At 41.9% G+C, this 24,147-nt stretch overlaps 1 protein-coding gene across 3 annotated transcripts; it reads right to left on the minus strand.

The window, feature by feature from the left end:
• Positions 1-1,142: 1,142 nt before the first annotated feature.
• Positions 1,143-23,142, minus strand: rusc1 (RUN and SH3 domain containing 1). 3 transcript variants are annotated; one of them, XM_088084485.1, is made up of 13 exons: positions 23,008-23,142; positions 17,281-20,597; positions 13,685-14,485; positions 11,594-11,716; positions 10,789-10,865; positions 10,556-10,573; positions 10,133-10,307; positions 9,708-9,813; positions 8,890-8,936; positions 7,712-8,202; positions 7,392-7,627; positions 6,342-6,509; positions 1,143-4,872 (listed from the first exon to the last, which is right to left on the minus strand). In XM_088084485.1, exons 2-13 carry the CDS (start codon positions 20,468-20,470, stop codon positions 4,707-4,709), a joined length of 5,598 nt encoding a protein of 1,865 aa, XP_087940611.1. In that variant the 5' UTR covers positions 20,471-20,597; positions 23,008-23,142; the 3' UTR covers positions 1,143-4,706. The 3 variants fall into 3 exon arrangements, with proteins under 3 accessions (XP_087940611.1, XP_042345700.2, XP_087940612.1); XM_042489766.2 differs by lacking the exon at positions 13,685-14,485; XM_088084486.1 differs by lacking the exon at positions 10,556-10,573.
• Between the last annotated feature and the right edge of the window lie 1,005 nt (positions 23,143-24,147).

The raw sequence follows: 24,147 nt of genomic DNA on the forward strand, positions 1-24,147 counted from the left end.
GTACCCATAAAAACCCCATAACTTGCATTCAAAGAAACACAAAATAACCATAAAATGGGGTACAGCAGCCAAAATGAGAAAACAGAAACAGAAAACAACTACAACGAGACACAAAATGTATACAAAAGAAGCAAAACAAACAAAAAGACAAAACAATAATAAAAAAGACCCCAACTGATGACAAATAGGAAAGACACAAACTACTGCAAAGACACATCAAATCTGTATAAAAGAGCAACACACAAAGAGACACACAGAATAGAAACAAAAAGCGTCAAAGTATTTAAAAAATAACTACAAAAAGGGACATAACAAAAAAGAGACACAAAGGCAGACAAAACAACCAAAAAGCAGACAAAATAACCTTTAAAAAAACTAACACAATGACCTGAGACACAAAATGACTTAAAAGAGACACAAAACAATAAAAAAAGACAAAAAAATGAATGAAGAAACACAAATAACAAAAGGGGCAAAACAACCAGAAATTGACACAGAATGACAACAAAGGGACACAAAACAACTAAAAAACACACAAAATTACTAAAAACAAACCTATCAAAATTAAGAGACACAAAATAACTACAAAAATGAGCTAACCCACCAAAAAGAGATAAAATTACCAAGAAGTGTGTATTTCCAGTCAGATTTAGTGGAGGTGGTGGGGCCTTTTACATGTGCACCCAGGGGGCCCATCGTCTCACAATCCGCCCATGGTTATAAGGTCTTCTTGTTTTGTGTGTGTGTGTGTGTGTTTTGAGAGGTTACTGCAGTGATTTTAATCAGCTTGAGCTAACAGTGCTATCTAGTGGTGTTAGATTGTATATCTTGCTCTGTGTTGTCCTCCATAATGACCCACAATGGAGGACGCTATCAAAGGAACACGGTTACAAGATGGGGGAGGGCTGCAGCTCACTCCGGAGATTTATTCTCCTCTTTACGCCCTTCACAACATCCGAGGGCATCCTGGGATCTTTTGATCTGAACAAAGAGCTGATAGTAATCTCCTCCATGAAAGCAAAAAGGACAAAGTGTGTACCAGCAGTTAAATATTTTAAATGCTTTTCAGATATATAAACGGATTAAAAATGCTTTTAATGTGAATTAAAGCGCAAAAAATATGACGCAAAAAGCTGCACAGATTTGGTTTATTCTGATCATTTTATTTGGTGTATTTACAAACAAGCACATGCAGGAGGTGGACAGTGACTGACACTAGAGGGGCACTGAACTATATGCAATAGTAGGACACAGGGATGTCTACAGGCTACATGACACCAGAGAGAAAGAGGAGGAGGAGGAGGAGGTACAGATCTCATTGTTACACTTACACACACACACATAAGTGAAAGTGCAGGATGTGCAGACACACCGATGTGCTCACACTCATCTCTGCTTTCACTACCACATACTCTGCCATGTGCACGCTCACACACACACACACACAGATAAAGAACCCAGATAGATAGAGAGACACTAGATGGGTCAGATAGAGCTATTCCTTTCAAAAACCTCAAGATCGATAAATAACACATCCAATAAATTAACAAATTCAATAAGACTTATAACCACACAAATAAAACAAAACAAAAGGTGTCATTTTATCTTCATCTAGACGTTATTTCCTGTAAACACCTTATCCGTTTTGATGGCATTTTATCGTGATCATAAGTTACAAGTTACGAGCACTGCTTCGACTTAATGCTACTGGACTGTTGCCATAGTGACGGTAATGTCACGCTACATGGCATTGACACAATAACACGAGGAAACTTTGAAGAGCTTTCCCTGATAGATCGATAGCTATGAGACGTTACTGCTTAACTAAACGGAGGTCCTTTAGCGTCAGCCTGTCATGACTAGTTAAAATCTGGCTGTTTTATGTAGGGATGGGAATTGATACGATTTCATTGATACCAGTGACATTATTGATTGTGCTTTTTGGTCCAATTCTTTATCGTTTCCCTTATTGATTCCTCAAATTTTCTGGGGGGAAAAAATAAGGCCTTTTCGGCCTTCAGCGTCAATGCAACTGTTTTATTATCTCTGTAGAAATAAAGGCATGCACTCGACTCAGATTTATTTTCGACATAGACTGTATAGAAATATGGTTGTAGCTACCAGGCCAATCTGAAGCCTCAGCATTCAGCATTTTGGCCAATGCCATCATGTTGTTTTGGGGCCAAAAGTGACTATTTTAGGACGAGAGGCTGGACATAGCCTGTCACTCAAGCAGATCGCCCTTGATCATGCATAACTTTAAGCCTTTCTAAAATATAAACTGGTGCAATATATAAAGATTCAACCCACGTACAGTTGTCATTAATTTCAATGTATTTTACAATGAAGTGAATAAAAGTCTATTGAGATTTACTGCCAGCCTCAAGTGGCCATTTAAGGAATTGCAGTTTTTGGCACTTCAGTATTTGCTTTAGTTTCCAGCCTCAGAGGTTTGGTTTTAATTTTACCTTTTTATTTTGCACAACACAATTTATGAGCCAAAATTAGCCATACAACCAATTTTGCATCTATGGCCCCTGGGCAGAGAAATATTAAGGACAACAGGCGTGCAAAGGCTCCACTGTTCATCTGTTTTCTTAGTCAAAGAAAAACTCTGCTGCCTGCAAGTTATTTTAACGAAGGATATTTACAATCCATAACGAACATGCTGCTCAGCTGGAAAGCAGTGGCATCCGTGTCAAACACGTGGCATTCCTGGAGTTTAACTTCATGTCGCGCGGAGAGATGTTTTCTCATATTACTGGTGTTTCAACCTTTACTTGAAAATAAGTTTTTACAAACATTACAGGCGACACAGCTGTCATCTTTTTTTGTAAAATGACACAACGCTTTGGACCTTGTGGCAAGTTTCCAGCAGCGTAGACGCGAGTTTGGCATCAGTTCTGCAACATGCAGCTGTCAGAGGAACATACCGGTGTTGTGTCAAAGACTGTCTCCCCATCAATATGTTTTCCCCCAAACCCGTAGACCTAACCCTAACCACCGAGGGGGGCACTATGCATTAACAGGGGGAAACATTAATCGACGAGGGAACACATTTCAATCCAACACGGGCATCGAAAGGGGGAATTAATAAGCTTGGAGGCATTCGATTTAAATTCAGCTTTGCAAGCATTTGTCAATTCCCATCCCTACTTTTATATTAACCATTTAAGCTATTAATTTAGGCTTCAGGTGTCAACATCAAACCAAAACCATGACTTTAAAACAAACAAAAAAGGCTTTCTGTTGTACATTTAACCATATGCATAGTCATCAATACAGAATCTAGAGAATAACTAATAAATATATGACACAAAGCAACATTAGAATCAACATATCACTTCCACCATTACTACCACTATCATTAATATCAATGATTATGATGAGCAAACATGGTAGATAAATACAAAAGCTGAGGTACGAGGTGAAGACCGGCCACCAAACCCACAGACTTTACATTAGCGTTTATGAATTACATACATCTGGGATTTTCTCACTGCATTGAATTTAAGGTCAGATAGTGTTTGAACAAGAGCTGAGCATAGTTTTGTTTACTCCAACACGCGTTGGCCCCGTGAGGGTTTGGACATGTAGCTACAGATTGCTGTTGTCTGATATTATCTTCTACGACTGCGTGGGATGGATAGATATTTTCTGGCATTCATTCAAAGCATTCATGGCATATTACATACAGTGATTAAGGTATGTGGCTAAATCTAATAATTTTATGAATATGGCGGCAAGACGATGGCAATACACGAAGCAAACAGGAGGAAAGATACTTTTTTGCATGTGTGACAACTACCGAATGTGTGTAAAGTTGCAGATGTAAAGAATTTTTCCTCAATGTGGCCACAGTATTAAGCTGCTGCTCATGTTTTTACTATCTGCTTTCTCTTGTTCATCTATCTTTCTATCTATCTTGGTAATATCAATCTCAATTTATATACCTATATATAGATTTTTTATGTATATTTATACAGTCAAATATAGTAGCAGAAACATGTCAAACACACATGAACCAGGCGATAAAGGTGAGAGGTCGATAGGGGTGAAAGGTCAAGAGAACACAGATCTACACAGCTACAGTTCACTACATTACTACGCGGTATGCAACAGGAGCTACGGCTCCACTACTCTCACACGCTTTCTCTGCTCCGCAACCTGCGAGCCACGACTCCACGGCTGACAGCTAGAGATTTCAACGTGGCTGCGGCCAGGCTGTTGCTTCGTCACGATGGGCAGCCGCTGATCTGAAAGCACTCACAGAATTTCCCTTGTGATCATTTTCAGATCAGTGAGCTGACAAGGAAATTGAGAAAAAGGATGTTTTAAAGGGATACTTCACTCCGAGATCAAAGGTCTTCCAGTAAGAAATGGTCCAAATTTGACTTCATTATTTCACACCATCTGCTGCGTTCCTGCTGCTAACATCCATTAGTTTAATGCTACCAAACTGGATGGATTGTGATGTGGGGAAAAAACTCCCATATGTTCACAAAGGGAGAGAGGGCTGCAGACTGCTCCTGATGCACGCAAAGCAGAACAGATGGTGTTATGCAGTCAACTTGAGCCGAGCAAGCGTGAAATATCCCTTTCAGAGTAGTGGAGCCTCACCGTAACCTCTCAACACTCGCCTAAAATATATATATATATTTGTTTTATTTTGTTATTGATTGAGTGCAGCAGTAATGGTGTCGAAGTCACATGATGAGGGAGGTGTAGCCAATAGGTACCAGCCCCTCTTTGTCTCCCTGACGACAGCGAATCCAGTCCTGATCGACTCCCCCTAACACCACCAGTTCCTCCCCTTTGCAGAAGCTGAGCTCCAAGCCCGTCCCCGAGTGGTCACACAGCGTTCGTACTGACCTGAGGACACACAGCAGACATCTCCTCAGCCCATAAACACCAACCACAAACAATAACGTCATGCGCAACATAAGATGGAGCCAAATCTTGGATGAGTCACAATGGAATCGCTGGTGAGTCACCAAATATAGTCTTTCAAAGACAAAAAAAGATAACAGCAGCGTCTCTGGTGTCTCCATCGCCCACTGCTGAAGTCATTTTTTTAAAAAGGAAAAAACACACAACTAGATTTCCTGAGGAAGGCAAGCTGGTTCTATTAGCTCATATTTAAGTGATTATATTTTTAACAAAAAATGTTTTTAAGCCTAATCCAAGCAATAAATGAGGCATATTTTTTTCTTAAAGGTATATTATACAGGATTGTCATTTTCTGTAAAGCAAACCCATGTCACTCTCGTTTGGGATTTCGCCTCAGTGTATCTGCATTTTTTTAGATGCAGAGTCTCCTGATTGCCGGCTACTTATAGTCTGGCACCTGGTCGGTACCTTTTAATAAAGCCCAGACCTCGCCTGAGTGCTATGAGGGTACACGCCCATAAACATCCAAAAAACAAATCAATAAGAAAAAAACAACAAAACACAGGCAGAGGGCAGACGCTCTGCAGAAAAAGTCACTGCCCAACACTTCCGGTGGCGTTATAAATGAGGAGGATTACTTCTGTATTAATATATATTGCTTTTTTTTCAGAACATCCTTCATAGTGAGGGACCTGACACACCGAGCCGGTCGACCGTTGGTTGGTGAGTGTCTGTTGTCCCTTCTTGACTAATTCAGCATGCAGAATTGAGGTCAAAACCCGTTTGTGAATGAAATCAATCTGATTGGCAATTTAACTCAGCACAGGAGAGGGAAAAGTGAGGAAAGCAAACAAAGAAAGTCAAGAGAGAGTGAGATCATAAAAACTTATATTATATTAGCTAGGATTATTTTTGTTGTTTGTGTTACTGCTGCACTGTAAAAGTCTTTGACTGCTGATTGTAGTCTTTGTGGTGTATTCAAATGCAACTTTATGGCCATGACACAGGCGACGCGAGGTGACAGTCTGCCTTTGTTACCTCGAGTTCTTTATTGTCAATTTGGCATTAAATTATGGCTTCTATTATTTGAAATATTGACACTAAAGTATTGCTTTCCCATTAGACCAGTAGATGCTTTATAAATGCCCAAAATGTGATATTGCTCTAAATGTATTTAAATTACAGCGAAAATTAGTTGTGTCAGTACAAAAAGTGAGTAAGTTATCTCCCAAATCTATGAATGAATTGGCAAGTTGAACTCTCACTCTAACAGAGTGGACATATTAAAGGATGAGTCATTTTTAAAGCTTATAAAAAGTGAAAAAAAAAGAGACAATTTCAAACCGTGAGATAAACAGATTCATGTATCCCTCCCCACCCGATATCATTGTATCCCTGCCAACAGACTGCTTGAGTCAATACTCATCACTGTCACTTTAAGTCTGGTGTACCTGAGTGGTCTGGGTTTGTCCTTCATCTCCAGTGTATCAGCGTCTTTCTCTGACTTTGGCTCGCTCTCTCCCTGGGGCTCCGGGGCCCTCCTTATTATTGGGGTGGAGTTGCTGCTCACCATTCGGGTCAGAGCAGTGACACCAGGAGCCAGCCACTGGGAGGGACGTCTGAGGAGACAGACACAAGGAGGATGAGAGGAATAGACAAACAGAGGGAGAGAGAGACAGTGGGTGGTGGGTAAAGAGAGAACACAGAAAGTTACCATTCATGCAGTTTATTCACACCGGAACCAAATACAAGTACAACAATGACTAGAGTTTCTCAAAGAAGTATTTCACCTCTGGAAAGATGCTTTTAACACAATCAATGCTCCTGCTGGTGGGTAATGTAATGCGAAAGGCTTGTACCAGAAACAACATGATGGCTGGCCATTGTCAAATAATCTGGTGTTACAGCTAAACAGTAAACTAAAACATGTTTGTGAAACATTTTAGGCAACAAATGTGCAATGCAGTTAACAGAATCTTGGTTAATATTTGATCGGAGCTGCTTAGTTTTACCATTTGATCTCAGTTTTTTCAGCCTCTGTTTTTCACAATATGGGGAACAGTTTGGCGACAGCCTCTTGTTCACAAGTTCTCGTATTACAGCTTAACAGTGCACTAAAATGTGTTTTTAAAAACAATTTAGGTGAGAAATTGATGAGCGCTGCCTAATTTTACAGTTTGATCCGAGTTTGAGAGAGAGAGAGAGAAAGGGGCAGCTCTCTCTCCTGATCCACTCCTATACTCTTTGTGTATGAATGTGGAAGTGCGATCTGCTGTTCAAGCAGCAGTCCTAGAGCCATCTTAAATCCATGTTTGGCATAGTCCCGCAGATTTTTCCTGGCAAATGAGCGGGGAGATCTGGGCGCTGGTAAGACGGATGCAAGTTTACCACAGTCCATTTAAACAAACTACCCACATTGTTATGATACGAAATGGTTGAAAATTGGCAAAGCATCACTTTCAGATATACTGATCAATTACTGGTTAAATTCATTGGCTTACCTAGTTGGTGGTGTGTGACCTGGTGGGCTGTTGAGGCTTTTCGAGGCTCCAAAGAGCCGCCCCAGACCCCAGGGAACCTGAGCACCACCGCTGACTGGAGCAAAGTCACTCCCTGCTTGTGCCTGGAGGTCCGGCAGGTCCGTCTTCATCTCCTCCTTTTTCAGGCTGAATTCAGACAGGTTCTGACTCAGTCTGCCTCCCCAACGCATCACAGCTCCCCATCCCTGCTGGATGACCTGTGGTTTAAAAAAAAGTCAGCTCTGCAGAACCACGAAACATATCTGACTACAAACACTGAATAACCACACACATGTGAGCACCTGTCCTGCCTGCTGAGCGAAGCTGTCCTCCTCAACATCAGGAGGAGGTAAGTCTCCAATTTCCTTCTCCTGCACCCACAGCAGCTGAGGACTTGTCTGCCCGAGAGTGACCGGTGCCTTTATGTGTGCAGTGCTGCTGTGTGATGCTTCATTCTTTGGATTACCCGATGGTGACAATGTTTCTTTGGCTGCCCGATATTCTCGGCTTCCAAAGTCCACTTCTGACAGGCTTTCGATATATCTGCAGCCTGCATTTTTGGACTGGGACCCCTCTGTTGAAAGCTGGAAGCCAGCATCCTGACAGGGTGGACTGGGAATCTCTGGGCTGTGACTGTCGGGCTCTAAATGGTGGTGCTGGAAGAGCAGGTCGAGGTTGAAGGTGAGCAGGCTGAGAGGCTGCAGCACGAGGAGCAGCTCCTCGAACAAAGGCTGGCAGGCGGTCAGCGACAGACGCATAAAGGAGGTGGGACGATAATATGTCTCCAGCACATCTGAGAGGAAGACAGATCAGTGTTAACAGAATGTACATGCATGCACAAAGATGGACGTAGGAGCCATACGCCATACGGCTTGAAATTAATACTATTTTTAAGCTTTATCATGATATATAAATCTTGATTTTTCAAAATCTCCTATAAAGTTCAGTAGACTACTAAAATACAAAACTATTCATTAAAATACATCTACAACAAAGTCAAATAAGTAATGTTACAACAAAGATGAATAAAATGCTGTTACAATCAATTACAATCAATTTTATTAGAGTATTTATATTATAAATTAAAATAAAGCACTATTACAATAAAGTTAATTAAAGCAATCTCTTTTAAACTACAGTAAACTACCAAAATACTCAACTATTACTTGAACTACATCAACAATAGAGTTAAATAAGTAGTTATAAGGAGAGGAGAGTGGTCTGGATGGACGGAGGAGTGTGTGATGTATCATGTCTATAAGTCTTTTTGTGGTTGTGTCTGTATGAGGACCATAGTGGAGAGCGAGAGACACAACATGTTAAGATAAGTCTCATACCGTTGGCACAAAAAAATGACAAATTATACTGTATGTTCACAACATGGTCATTTCATACATTCCTCATGGAACAAGAAAGAGTATTTCAAGTATACAGTATATTATTGATATACTGCCCACCCCTGGAAGTAATAAAAACTTACCACTGCAAGACTGAAGGTGAGACAGCCAGAAATCAAGAAGCTTGGTGCTACAAGAAGAACGAGAAAGACGGTGAAAACTGAGGATGCCAAATGTAAGGAAATCAAAATTTAGTGATAATAAAAAAAAGTATGGATCTGATCACTCTGTTCATGCATATGGCACACATTTTGGTAAAATGTGCATTTTTGTTTCATCTTTAGATTTCTAGCTCAGCTCCTAAAATAAGTAAGTGAAAAGTAATAACAATCACACTGTTAAGTGCAAAAAATGTGCGATTGAAACCCATTCAAACTGCAATTTTTGATCCCGCAGGCATCAAAGCATAAAAACATGCATTGTATTTTTTCTGGGGTTTTGCCTTAGAAATTGTAATTTTTATTATTTCCCACCTGATAACATCATCTTTACCATATTTGGTACATGGAGAAAATACATGCTATTTCCACTAGGTGCTCCGTTACTATCAATGTTACTGGCATATCCCAAACTGTGATAATCAAAAAACAAAACATCTACTGAGCAGGTAGTTTACTGAAAATAATTCTTTTTAGTGTTTTGTTTTTTAAATCTAAAAACATAGTGGCATCATGAAAAAACTGGCATATAATGGGTTCAAATTTGGAGAATTAATGGATATTTGAAATTCAGGACTGATGTTAGTTCAAAAATGAAACGAAAATAATGTTAATGTATAATCTTTTTTAAAGCTTGATTTTGAAAATTTTGTGGGCAGAGCGATTCGAGTGTATGTGATATTTAAGCGGGCCCTAAAGGTTAATGGAGTGGAGCCCAAAGAGGACAAGGAGTCGGTACTCACTTCAGCAGGCCGAGGAGAAAAGCGTTGAACCTGTGTTTGCTCTGTCTGAGCTGAGGCAGCTCTCCAACTCGAACTTGCAGGTTGAACAATGCTTGAGTTTTAGGACCTTAAAAAATGGATCAAAAGGAAGAGGAGAAAATGATATAAAAAGAGAGAGGGAGAGAGAGAGAGAGAGAGATCGACAGAGAAACTTACTGAGTGAGCAAAAAATTGCAGTGAATCTTGGCACCAATAAACCAATCAATATCTGCATCCTGTTGTTCCTTTAATTCAGCATTTTTGACACTAAAATCGACAAGTATTGACTGACGTGTGGGAAAATGAGAGAAAGACAAAGTACAGGGTTTATTGTTATCAATCATGGGGGAAAAAAAAAAAATCAAAGTCTATAAATGACAATTTTCCAACCACCCCTGGTGTGCTACCTGGCCTGGTTGAAGCCTGGACGAGACCCCAGGCAGAATTTGGCCTCCTGCCTGCAATCAGGTCACTCTGGTGGGGTTTCAAGCCGTCGGTCAGCAAGCTGTGCAGGGCAGGGCAGAGGCACTGCAGCACCAGACGGCCCAGAGATGGATTTATAGTGCTGTCTCCTGATAACGCCTAGAGACGGGGAGAGGGAGGAGAGGGAGAAGATGTGCAGCGATAGGGAGGGACGGGGGAATAGGACAGAGAGGATGACTCAAGAGAGGGAGGAAGGAAAATGCGACACATGAATGGAGGTTGGAAAGAAATGGGGCAATGAGGGTCGGTATGATGTGATGAGAGATGATTTGGGAGGTTTGAGTTAGTTTACAAAGAAATTCTTAAGACTACAAGATTGGGTTATCTGTTCTAGTGTATTCTAGTACCTTGTTAACTGAGAGAGACTGAGGAGAGACGGAGCAGAATATGTAGAGTCAGAACAAGGAGGGAGGGAGGGAAAGCATTTTCAATGATAAATTTAAAACGACATGACATTTTGTTTTGTTATCAAGAGCGATGTGAGTCAAACGTTTTTTTAATAGTGAAACAAACAAACACAAATACAACCAGTTTCTTTATTTTATTCAAAATAGCATAAGTAAATTCATCTGTGACTAACCTTCTGGACGACAGTTCGGGAAGAGCTGAACTGGGCCAAGATGGCTTCGACTGCCACACTGACCGCACTGACCAGAGCTGCAGGGAAGAACAATGCTCTTCAGTTAAACCATGAGAGCTACAGACAAAATACACAGCGTGTGAGGTGAAGAGTATAAATAACAGGTTTCACCTTACAATATTTTATTGCTTATTTGAACAGCGTCCTGATATTTGCTGATATCACAAAATCATGATACATGATATGATTTGATTCAATTCAGAGGCCTGCTATCAATATGAGACAATATCAGTAAATTATATTTGTCTTAGCTGCCATCTTGCCATTGTCCGCCTGGCATCAGGCTGGTGGCCAGCCCTGCAATATTTTATTTATTTTTTTGTTGTGATTAACAGTTTTTATTGTTTGCAATTTACAACAAATATATACATACAAAAAAATCACAACTATTCTTTTATCTAGCTCCTGTAGTTTCATTGCGGGAAAAAAAACATCTACAAACACTGAAACACACAATTGTTTTTTTAGAAAAGCTGCTGGAAGTCTTTAAGTTTTGGTTTCTAAGCCAACCAAAAATATAAATAAAATAAAAATACAAAATGCCATCGAAATCCTGGAGGGACTCGGTGGTACTGTTTGAATATTTAGGAAAGAGGTGTGCTGGGCAGAAATGAGGACATAGATTTGCCAGGGGAGTTTCACAATAAAGGCATATCTGAAAGATGATATGTTTTCACTTTGCACAATTTATAATATATATATATATATAACACCCTTAATGAACACACACAGGTGAGAGACGCACCTTTTTTTTCCTGCAGGCACAGAGAGGACAGGCCCAGACCTCTCACTGGATGCTTCACATCTTCGCCCATCCAGGACGTCTCTGTCCTCTGGACAGAGCCAGCAAATGAGACACTGCGAACAGCTGACAGCGACAACAAAAGAGGAATTAATTTCTATAATTTGTAGATTTAAAAAAAAAAAATTCCACAGAAGCAAAATGAATCACCACAGACAGAAATACCATAACTAAAATATTAGTGTTATTAGTAGGCGCAATTAAGCAATGAGAAGCACTGGATAGGCAGATAGAAGCAGATGGTACTACAGACGACAAACAGTGTGTGAGGAGGGCATCCTGTAAATATCAGTTAACTGTGGTGAACTTTCAACATCTGGATCTGTGAAGACAACTCTGTATGCATCAGGGATAAACAGAATCCCATGCATTGATCTGGAACACACTCAAACACACACTCACACAAATATAAGCATACAAAGGAGAAACTGCACCGCTAAAGGGTTAAACAGTTATAGAAGCTACCACTTAAGTCAGTCAATTACACACATGTACAAAGGGTAGGTGTTGTCTACAGTGTGATTAAAAAAAGAATTTATATAACCTAGTTATATAAATAGAGACATTCAAATAATGAACAGGATGCAGTGGACCTTAACTGTCCTAAATGTGCACACATGACGATAAAAAAAGGTTAAATAAAAAATATTCACATTAACCCTTTGCAACCTGGGTAAATTGGTTTTATTTATTTCAAAAACATGGAGCCAGGGCAATGAGCAACTTAATCCATAGTCAGAAAATAGCATAAAAGTAGTAAAAAGTTGTTTTTTTGAAAAAAAAGTTTGTAAAAATGACCATACAAAAGAGCAGAAAAAAAAAATGTAATTTTTTTTTATGTAACGTAACTGTAATTATTATAGATATATATTATATATCTATAAAAACATTGTATATACATTCCATATACGTTTTCCCTAGTTTTTGATAATTTTCTAGTAATTCTAATTCTTTTTTTTTTTTAATAAAACTAATTATCAAGCCATTTCCTTCATCAACTTTTACTAATTTCTTGCAATTTGTGGGATAGTTCTTGCCAATTTGGACATTGATTTCTTTTCCAATTTTTTTTTGAAAGAAATCAAACCAATTTGCTCAGATTTGACTTATTTCAAAAACATGGGAAAAAGGTTATGAGCAACTTAGGAAATGGCCAAAAAATATTAAGAAATGGGTGAACCGTTACAAGAACAGTACCTGAAAATAAGTAAAAAGTTAAAAAATGAGCACAAAAAGTGCTTAAAATTAAAAAAACTACAAGTATGATTATTTTTCTGTAAAATACTTATAAATATATAATTATCATAAATATATTTTCTGTACATTTTTCCTTAGTTTTTGATGATTTTCTAGTAATTCTCCCCCTTTAATAATAAAACTAATCTTCAGGTCATTTCCTTTGCTCACTTTGACTTATTTCTTGCAATCTGTGGGACGGTTCTTGCCAAGTTGGTCATTGCCTGCTTTTGAATGAAATCAAACCAGTTTGCTCAGATTTCAAAGGGTCAAATAGCTTGCGGGAGGCATCTGAATGCAGCACAAGAAAAATGATGTCGAACGAGGTTTTTTAGGGTAACACATCATCAACGAGCTACTTGTGTTGTGCCTGGCAGGAATTGCATGTGTCCATTTTAACAAAACGTGCAAAAACAACATGGAGACAGAGCAGACGAGGCGGACACAGACAGACGGAGGAAGAAGAAGAAAAAGAGAGTGATGGGGTTGAGTCTGGACACCCTCTGACAGGAACAGCTGTCACCCCTCTGCAGGCCCTTTGCAGATTTGAAAGGACAGTGTAGATAAGACGTATCAGATGGCCTGCAGAGAGCCGCCTGCAGATACGTAAAGCAGCTACGGTTACCCAGTTCTTTCAAACCTGCAAATCCCACGGGTTGAAAAAAAGTGACAAAAGTGTGACGGCCACCATATCCAGGGCACAGAACAAAGACAGACAGAGACAGACAGACATGCAAGCCAGATGTCAGACGTAGAAAGAGAGAGTTTAGGGAGAGAGAAGAGAGAGAGAAATCTTACTCGCCACGCGTGACTGCGGAGGAGCCTGGTTGAGTTTTGGGGGTAGGGGGGGCGCCCTGGGCGGTATAGGAGGGTAGAGGTTTGGATAGTAGAGGGGAGCAGCGAGGGCAGGCAAGGTGTGAGAGCGGGGGAAAAGCGGGGAGCTGAGGGAGGAGCCTGCTGCGCCTGGAGGGGGCGCTCCAGAGCGCTGAGGAGGGGAGAGAGCACCGATAGGGGAGAGGCGAGGAGGAGCACCCCTGTGCAGAGGGCAGTTTTTAGGGTGGTAGAGGTAATAGGTTGGGAGAGGAGGAAGCTCTTTAGATGTCCTGGCCTTGTTGTGGTCTGTGTGCGAGTGCTTTTCTGAATAATGTGAATACGTCATCATGACATCTATGTTCTTATACGGGGTGGAGCAACCTGGAGCCTCTGTGGGGCCACTAACATCTGTGTTTTTAGTGTGTGTTTCTGAGTCACTGCAGTAGAGAGAGTCAAAATTACTGATGGAGTCGGAAGCAAAGTGTGTGTTAAGGTTATTCTCATAATCACAGGGAGAGTCTACACCAAAATCAGCCAGAGATTCGTAGTTAAAGCCGGAGTTTATCTCCGTGCTGGAATCGTCTCTTTGGGTGCAAGCTGAGCTGGCAGCAGCAGGGGCCCACTGTGGGCTGCAGCGTCCGTCTGAGGACTCCCTGCCTACGTGGCTCTGGGGTCTGGGGTCTGCACGGGGCTGGGAGTTACAGAAGCCAGGGCGAAAGGCAGGAGGTGCAGTGTGGAGGAAGTAGGGTTGGGAGGACTGGGCGAGGGACAGTGGGGGGGAGGAAACTGCTTATTGGAGAGGTGCCATAAAAGTTGCAGGACGAAGCGGGCGGGCAGAAGCAATATGAGGGAGCAAAGCAGAACCGTGGACAAATAATGGAAACAACAGAATGGGATGGAGAGGTGAAAAAAAACAATGAAGATTAAAGTAAAAAAAAATGTGGCGGAAAAATGGGAAGGAGAGAGAGATGCAGAAAATGTTAGTGTCTGTTGAGAGAGAGAAATGCACATTCATGAGCAGCAGAAATCGTCATCATGTAACATCATGCAGTATTTCAACAGTTGATTGACAGTTCAACACTGACAGTGCATGGGAGTCAATGGAGTTGAATTATGAAGAGTCATTTGAGAGGGTTTGACACAACAGGAAATTATACCTCGGCCGTAAAAGAATGAGCAGCCGTACAGCTGCACGGTAGAAATACTCAATCTGTCAATCAGCCACTCACTCACCAATGACACCGTAATTAAAATGCCACCATCAATCGCAAAGATTCATCATATTTCAATGTGGGTTTTCTTCACGGCAGCTGGTTTCACTTTCATTTCCATGCTTGGATTGAGAGTTATGAATATTAAGTGCAAAACGGCACAGTGTGTTTTTGAACTTCACTGCAGTGCGTGCCATCATCACCTCTGGATCACCTTCTCTCTCCTCTCTGCCTTTAGTTTTCTCCCCCCCCCCCACCCCCCACCCTCCCCAGCTGCACAGCATACAGTGTACTGCTGAGTCAGTCAACAGACAGCACAGTTCTGTCCGTTCCTGCTCAATCACCATCTCTGTCTCTGTTTTAGAGTCACACAATGTGGCAACAACAGTTGTAATTATTGCAATAAATTACCTGTGACAGACTGATAGTCTATGGGCAACAAAATGAGCTAGAAAGCAACCATACCTTTGTTAGACTTGAGCTGTCTTTGAACTGAAACCAACACATGATACTTCCTATTTTTCTGACACAAAGCTCACAGCCATTGGTTCATGTGCTAAGCTCCGCCTCTTGGGCTCTTAAAGGTGTACACACGTATTTCTGCCTTGTTGCAGTGGTTTTAATGGTGGAAACTCCTGCTGCAATAAAACTCATTTGCAATACAATATATGTGAAAGAATATTTTCTAATAATTCTCATTACATTGTTTATATAGTTTTACACTCATAACATTGAGAAATAACCTTGATATCTGTCTTTGAGTAATCTCGATGATTGTATGCACGTTATTTTATGTAACCTTGATACCTCATTTTTTAACTAGGGAGAGGAGTTGGAAACAATAGTAATGACAATAGCTATAATCTCTATACCTGAAACATCAGTTACTAGAGCTTGTTTGTAACAGGTTAAAGATGTATTTTGTTAATTTGCATCGTCAAATAAAATATATAAATATATACATAAATAAATATTTTCATTAAGGGGGGACAAATACATATATTCTAGATATTGACAGAGATGCGTCCTGTTTCCCCCCTGAAATTTACGTCTATGCTTTTTAGTAATTCAGTGACGTTTATAATGAGAAAGCAAAGGTGAAATGTTGATATAATGCCAGAGTAATTATGCAATCAGAGAACTAGCTTCACTAATATAATTAGCGGATAATATTGAGCATTTTAAATCAAACATTATCCATGCTGAATCCTTTGTGTAAGTACCCTATACTGCAGCACTGTATGCGATAAGTAACTTGATCTTTGCTAACTGTGTCCCTCTAGGGAGCATGGGTGGGGGTGGGGGGGTGGGGGGCATACAAACATCCCAAGTTGATGGGATTTAAAAACAGTAAAGAGGAGAAAGGAGAACAGAAGAAGATGTTAGGACAAACAGATAGAAAGAAAAGCAAAGTAAAAGGTAGAAAGAAGGAGCAGAAAGGTGGGGAGCTCAGTGGGCGCTCCATTATCCCCCTCCCGTTGGTCTGAAGTGGATGAATAATTGAATAAGGCTGTGATGACATCACACTTTGATAACCAGTGCAGGGAAGACTGGCTGGAAAGTTTCCAACCTCCTCTTTCTCCTCATATTACCTTCACTCCCCTTCTCTGTCTTTATCCCTCCATCTCTCGCTGTTGCTCAGCTTCCACTGTCTCGTTCATCTGCAATCGCCCTCTGCTTATCCCTCGTCATCACTTATCCATCATATCATGCATCATGCCTCTCTGTGACTCATGCTCATCCTCCATCTCTTCACTCTCGTTCCATATATCATTTCAATAAATGAGTCAACCCTTGCTTTACTGCGTCTCTCTATTGTGCCATCCGAGGGTGTTGTTTGTGCATCGCTGAGAAACTGAACTGTCTGCGTCTCTTTCTCTCCATCATCTGCCCAGCCCAGATTTGTGATGCTGTTCAAATTACACTAAACCACTTTCAAGTGTTTATTTTCTCCCACGCACGTTCAAAAATGCACACACACGCTTTGCCCTATGTCATTAAATTCAGCAGCCTCCTTTAACCCCTTTGAAACTAGAGCAAATTGTTTTTCCCCCCAAAAAACATGGGAACAACGGAAAAGGAAATGACCCCAAAATAAAAAAAGTTTTAAAAAAAAGTAAATAAGTAAAAAAAAAAAACAAACACCAAGACATTCCCCCTTGCTTTAAAAAAAATTCTAAATCTACAAATTTCATTCAATTTATGGCACATTTCTTACCAAATTCCTTTTTTCCTCACGTTTTTAAAAGAAATTGCACCAACTTGCTCCAGGTTCACAGGGTTAAACACTAGGCATCTGAAAGCAGCACAAAAATGAGGTCGATCCAAAAGGTTGATATCATTAGCATCATCATGATAAATCACACTCACCTGAAGTTCTTGATTCAAATGTCCGTCCTCCATCAGCTCGTCCTCTCACCTCCACCTCCACCTCCTCCTCTTCTTCTTCTTCTTCTTTCCCTTCCTTCTCCTCCCTCTTGACTTCTTCGCCCTCCCACTCTCTGCCCATGGTCCACAGGCTGCTGTCACTGACCGAGGAGCCAATCTTCTGCGAGGGGCACAGCTCTGGTCGTCTCCCCTCCTCGTCGGCCCTCTGAAGCATCTCCTTCAGAGCGGCCATGGAGGTGAGGGCCGGCGGCGGTTGCATGAAGAACGCCTGTGCCTGAGAGGTGTACTCCCATTGGTTGCCGTCGCCGCCTTGCTTCTCTCTCCTCCACCTCAGGTTGTACAGTATGTCTGGATCTGGGGTGATAACTGTAGGGTCAGGGTCCGGGTCGGTGATCACTTTTGTTGACGGGGAGGCGTTCTTGTTGCGGTTGCGCAGCTCTTTAAAAGTCGTGACCTTTGGAGCCAGAGATGACCCTGATGAAGTGAGCTTCTTTTCCATGGGAGATTTTCTTGTTGCCAGGGGTGGAGGCTGTGGCGGGGCATCACAGTCAGGTGTGAATGCTATGAGCCAATCAAATCGCTCAGGCTGTGCAGAGTTAGCCAGGAGGGTGCTGACTTTGTGGGGTGGCACAGACGGGGGAATCGGCGGTAAGGGGCGAGGCGGAGGAGGAGGTGGTGGAGGGGAATCCGGCACCTCGGAAGGATACCGGAAAGATTCAAAGCTATTTGCTTTAGTTTCATGAATACTGATAACACCAGTGCTGTAGTAAGGGTCGGAGGTCACACCACTGTTCCTCTTCCTTCTCCTCGCCATCTCAGTGAATGACGTGGTTCTTTGTGTGCTGTCCTCTTTCTTTTTGCCTTCTTCTGCTCCTCGATCTCCGTCCACCTTGCCTCTGCTGCTCAATCCGTCCCTGACCATGAACTCGGAGTCATATTCCTTCTCCTCCTCTTTTAGTCTGAACTCATGTGGCTCCACAGACCTGGATGAGATCACATGATCTCCCTCATCCTCCATCCCTCCGACACAAACTCCAAGCTCCGGGCTGAGTTTGAGGAGCTCTGCTTGGGTCAACCCAGCGAGCATCAACAACTTCCGAATCTCTACATCCAGTGCATGGAAGGAGGGAGGAGGAGGCAGGGCAGGTGGAGGTGGTATGGCAGGGGGAGATGAGGAGGAGATTGAGATAACAGGTGGAGGAGGCAGAGGTGGGGGACGTGTGGTAGGAGGAGGAAGAGAAAGCGGGGTCTTTTCTTGTTCAGCTTGGAGAGCAGCGAGCCGCTGTGCCTCCTTCCTGGCAAGGTGACGCTTCCGAGGAGGAGGAATGGGAGGAGTTGGTGTGGGGATAGCTGGAGGTGGAGAAGGGGTGGTGTAAAGGGTGAGGTACGGGACTGGTTTGGAGGTGGGGAGAGGTGGAATGGAGGGTGGAGATGGTGGTAGGGGTTTCTCACACCTGAAAGTGGTGAATGTCGGGGAGGTGGAGTTCGGGGAGAAAGTAGACAGTGTAGGAGAGGTGGAGACGGCCATGGAGGTGGTCTCCCTGCTGATATTGATGTAGGTGTGGAGGTCGGAGCTGACGCTGGCATGACGCGCCGGAGGTTTTGGGGGTCTAGGTGGCGGCTCAACAGGAGAAGGGGTGAGGGAATCAGGAGCAAGAGGGTCCTCACAGTCTGACGGAGCGGTGAGGTCGACCCCCGCATCTGAGAACTCCTGAGAGTCTCCCATCGCCCCCTTTCCGCTTTTATATAACTTCCAGGGAATGTCGATGTTGCCCATTTCGTCCATGAAGTCTGAGAGATCTTGCTCTTCCAGATCTCCAAGATCAAATCCCTTCTCGTGAAGTCTGGCGATGTAGGAGAGTTTGACCTCCCTGTTCACCTTCTCCAAGCGATCCAGGTGATCGAGCCAATCCCTCAGAACATCCCAGTGCTGCTCCCCCTCCAGATCCCAGCGAGCCACTTGGATCACCTGGCTGAAGCGCTCCATTTTCCTAAACTCCCCAACTGATTCCAGAAAATCAAGCAAACCGATTTTGGCGACCTCGGATTCACCTTTGAGTCCTAAATAGTCAGGAGAAGGGGAGTCCATTGCGGAGGGGTAGCCCTCATCTGGGGAGCAAGGGGGAATCGGGGACTGTGATGTTAAGACGAAGGGACTGCGGCTGATAGGAAGGGACGGGGGTGAACGTGCAGGAGGCTGGCATTCTTGTGGGAGAGAGCGTTCCTTGGGGGACAAAGCGACAGAGAGATTGTCTTGGTCTTGGGAAGAGCAGATGGAGGCGGATTGATCCGCGCAGTCGGACTCCAGGTCAGAGCAGGAGCTGATGGAAGTGGAGGATGAGGAGGTAGAAGAAGAGAGCGAGAACTCCAGGAGGGAGGGGGGGCAGTCACAGCAGGAGGGGACAAGGGTGTCGTCATCGTCATCATCATCATTGTCAGCCTCTTCGTCGTCATCAATATCAATGTCCCCGCTGCTTTCCTCCTCGTCGTCTTCGTCCTCTACTTTCACATTTTTCTTGTTGTCCAGATCAGCACTTTTGCCAGCATTCTTGCCTTCGTTTTCCAGACTGGCAGCAGGACGGGCGGAGGCCTCCAGCTGGGCCTGTGCTTGAGAGGGAGGCTGCTCTTTGGCCCCCTTCCCATCCTGCCTCTGGGGCACCGGGGCCGGAGGAGGGGGGAGCTGCAGTTGCTGCCTGATAGAGATGGTGTTGTTGTTGTTGTGGTTGTGGTTGAACATGCTGTTGTTGTCCTGCGGGGAGCGGCCATCGCAGCACAGACACGGGAGGCTCGGCTCGTTGCAGTTGGGGTCGAGAGGGAGATCAGAGGGGAGTGGCGGTGGAGTGGCTGCTGGTGCGATTTTGGTTGCCGCCGATGCTCGAGCACTCTTGGGTTTGGGCTTTGCTGATTTGGAGATGGTGGAACCCTGTTTTTGTGAGCCAAACCTGGACTGACTGACTGGCGCTCGAGGCTGCGCTCCTACCCTGGTCCTGGTGGGTGCGGCGGGGCCTTTAGTAGCCCGACGTGGGGAGGATGTCGTGATCGTGTTCATGTTTTTATCCTCCCTCTGGAAACCAGGACCATGAGACTTTGGTGCAGTGACGGTGTTGGTCCGCCTGCTGGCGTCAAAGCGCCGCGGTTTTGGAGGCTGAGAGGAGCAGCTAGAGGACTGCATTGTGGGAATGGGGATTTTTTGGATGCTCTGGTATTTCTGTTGCTATAGAAACAAGTGTTGTAAAGGCAGGACAGATCCAAACTATGACGCGCCGTGACGGTCACATCTTGGCTTGACTCCCAAGATCCTGTAACATCAAAGGAGACACACAGTGAATAACGAATACGAGCAACATTCTGCTTCGCAAAGACCATTTTCTTGCTTCGCACATTAAGTCTTTGAAGTTAAACCCATCATCTGGACTATTCATTAAAACCCAATTGCTTTTGGGTTTTCTGTTTTATAATTATCGCAGCCCAACTCCTGCGAGGACACAGCAGCGAAATGAACACACACAGTCCTGCAGAAAAAAAAACACATTATGAAGTGCCACCGCTTAAGGAAAATAATTCATGCTGAATTAGTCAATTCATAAATTGACAAAAAATTAGCCATTATTGGTAACAGCAAAATGTCAAATATTCAGGGATTGTAGCTTCTCAAATGTGAAGAGTTGCTTGTTTTAACAGTATTTTATGATGGTAAACTTTATATCTTTGGGGTTTTTTTGACTGTCAGTGAAAAAAACTGACATTTAAAAAATGCCACCATGACAAACTGTGATTGTCATGTTTTTTTCAGACATAAAACAGGGGGGATTTGGGGGTTCTCCACTAGAAAATCTAGAGTATCACACACTTAATTTCCTGTACTCTAGTAAAGTTTTATGCACTGATTTGTGCCTTTTCTACATTTTTTATTTTGGAAATGTCTTTAATTTCATCAGAATAAAAGTTCTCTGCTTCTTTTGTGTTTTCATTGGGTTAGGGTTAAAAGTTCATGTTATAAATATTCAGGAAAACATGTTGCCTGCATCCAGTGGTGGAAGAAGTATGCCGTTCCTTTACTTAAGTAAAAGTACTTTAACCACACAAACCACAAGTCCTGCATTGAGAATCTTACTTAAGTGAATGTACATAAGTATAAAAAGGAAAATGTACTTAAATTATTAAAAGTCAAAGTACCCAAAGCAGAAAAATCTAAAAACAAAAACACACAAAAAAGCAAAAAACACACATGCAAAAAAAAATCAAACTGAAAATTACTCCCCCTCCAAAAAATAATAAAAATGAAAAGTACTAGTAAAAATAGCAATTAATTTTCTGTCAATTGGTTAATTGATATATCAACAAATCATTTTAGCTGTACCTGTATAAAGTGTTTGGTAATCTAATTTATAAAAAATAAATCACAATTTATAAACATTGGATGTACACATTGGTGTAAAAAGTATAAAGTTCCATGAAAAGAATAAAGAATATACTTAAGTAAAGTAAAAGTACTTAAGTACAGTATTAGCACAGCCTAAACGTACCTAGTCACATTCCACCACTAGCTGCATCCTCCCCAAAATCTATACCCCTGTCTGACATTGCAGACAAAATGCTTAATTTATCTAGAAAAACAACACAAAAAAACCCATCAGATTAGTTGATAATGAAAAATTTGTTAGCTGCTGCAGCCCTTAAATAATGTAAATAATGTTTTGGGTTTTTTTGCAAACACTGAGATGCCTTGTTGATTTAAACAAATACCTGAAAATGCACATACTGGGAGCATTTTCTGCAGGGTGCCTGTCTATTTGTTTCATCGGTTGTATTATTTCCTTGGATTTCAGTTGCTCATCTATTCAAATTCCAACACCCACACACATATCACATGAAATGATGCCCATGGTAATAATTGTCAGCTAATTTATATCTTAATAACTGTCACTCATCATCATCAGTCATGTTCAGCCTAACTGATATTCATGAGTTTACAGTAGCCAAGCTGTCTCCATCTGTGCCAGCCCATCCTGACAGGCTGACAGTAAGATCCAGATAAAAAGAAATACCATTATTTAAAAAAAAAAAAACAAAAAACTGTACCTGGAGCAATGAGTGAACATTTAACTGGAGCGTGAAATAATCAGGTAGCAGCACTGAACAGCACCGAGTCTGCCTTTTTAAAGCCTATTTTCCGAAGGCTATTGCTCATATATTCCTCCACAGTGCCCTTCACATCACTGAGGAATATAAATCACCCAAGTGCTCACACTGGGCCTTCATGGGAATGGCTATTAAAACCAACAAAGCCTTGAAATAAGACAACAAAAAAGCAGCATATCATCAGCTGTAATTTAACCCGTCCTGTGCAGTCTTTACCCTGCATTTATTGATCCCACAGAGCTGATGGAGGCTGGGAGGAGGAGGAGGAGGAAGAGGAGGGGAGGGGGGGACTTCCAACCGCATCGCCTTCATATACAGGCCCATCCGCCCCTATTATAACTCAAATATTACACATATTTACATGCAGATATAAAATTAAAACATTTAACCTGCACATTAGTCAACAAATATCACTGTTTAAAGCGTGATTGCATGTTTCTTTATCTACGCAGCCTCCGTCTGGGAATAGGGAGGTTTTGCACGTCCGACCAGATCCTGCAAGCTCCATTTAAAACATATATTTACAAAAAATTGACATATATAATAAGATAATAAATCCGGACTCACGATCAGACTCAGGTAAAGATGGATGAAGGTCTCCATCTCGTCGGGCTGTCTCTCATCCCAGTCCGTGTGAATGTGAATCTCTCTCCGACGTTCACAGCCTCAGCATCTGTCTTCTCGCGAGCATCCAAACACCCCCCCCCATCCCCACACAAAACCAACCAAACCACACCCCTTACTCGCCTTATCATCACATCCAATTTGTCTTGAGTCATTTTCGACTTCAGCAGCTCCTTCGGAGAATTAATTTTGAGAGTAGAGTCTCATTTCCCTTAATTCCTCTTAAATCATCATATCTCAGGGGCGGATTATGAGACAATGGGCCCCTGGGCACAGATATGCAAAAGGCTCCACCACCTCTCCTACATCAAGAACAAGACACACATAGTTAGTGGTGGTTTTGCATCTTTTTGTGAGTTTTTGTAACTTTTGTCTTTTACATCTATCTTTCATTTATTTATTAATGCATTTATTAATCTGTCTTGGAGAACATTAATGCCTACACAAACCTCACATAGCCTATATGAGCCACAGTTTTTTGTGCTGCATTTAGAGACCTTTTAAAAGCCTCTGAAACAAACAGGTCTGATTTGTTTTTAGAAAAGGCAATGAGCAGCTTGGCAAAAAATGTCCTGCAAATTGCTAAAAAAAAACGTTAGTAAAAGTTGAAAATCATCGCAGGGGGAAATATTAGATATTTTTTAAAAAAAGAAAGAAAAATGTCTAGTTAAGTTACATTTTAACTTAGTTAATTTTTGAATTATATATTTAAAATCATATGACTGAATATAAAATATAAACACTCAAAGCAGTGCGTCTGGGACTTGTGCATGTCAGAATGTTACGGCACCAGTGTTACTGTATGTCCGTGTCAAATAAACAAATAGATAAATAAAAAAGACCTCAAAAACACCATAAAATTACAAAACAAAGACACACAAACAAAAAAGACAAAATGACCCAAAAAGATGAAATGATGACTTTTTTTCTTTTCTTTTTTTTAAACAACCACAAAGTCTGTGTGTTTGCCCATACTCTGTGTTGGGGAGTGAGCTACATGTAATTAAATCAGTCATTTTTCAGTCGATTGCTGGTAGTTCAGCTACATTCATATTTTCATAGAGGTTCAAGTATTAAAAACAT

Source organism: Plectropomus leopardus, chromosome 11, assembly GCF_026936395.1.
Source record: "Plectropomus leopardus strain MGB_pleo_1.0 chromosome 11, ASM2693639v1, whole genome shotgun sequence".
Lineage (NCBI taxonomy): Eukaryota > Metazoa > Chordata > Actinopteri > Perciformes > Serranidae > Plectropomus > Plectropomus leopardus.

Coding starts and splice junctions, on each gene's coding strand:
- rusc1 (XM_088084485.1), bottom strand. CDS start 20,470: ATGCAGTCCTCTAGCTGCTCCTCTCAGCCTCCAAAACCGCGGCGCTTT. Junction 11,717..13,684: donor TCCGCAGTCACGCGTGGCGA/GTAAGATTTCTC, acceptor TGTCGCTGTCAG/CTGTTCGCAGTGTCTCATTT. Junction 8,203..8,889: donor TCACCTTCAGTCTTGCAGTG/GTAAGTTTTTAT, acceptor TCTTCCTCTCAG/ATGTGCTGGAGACATATTAT.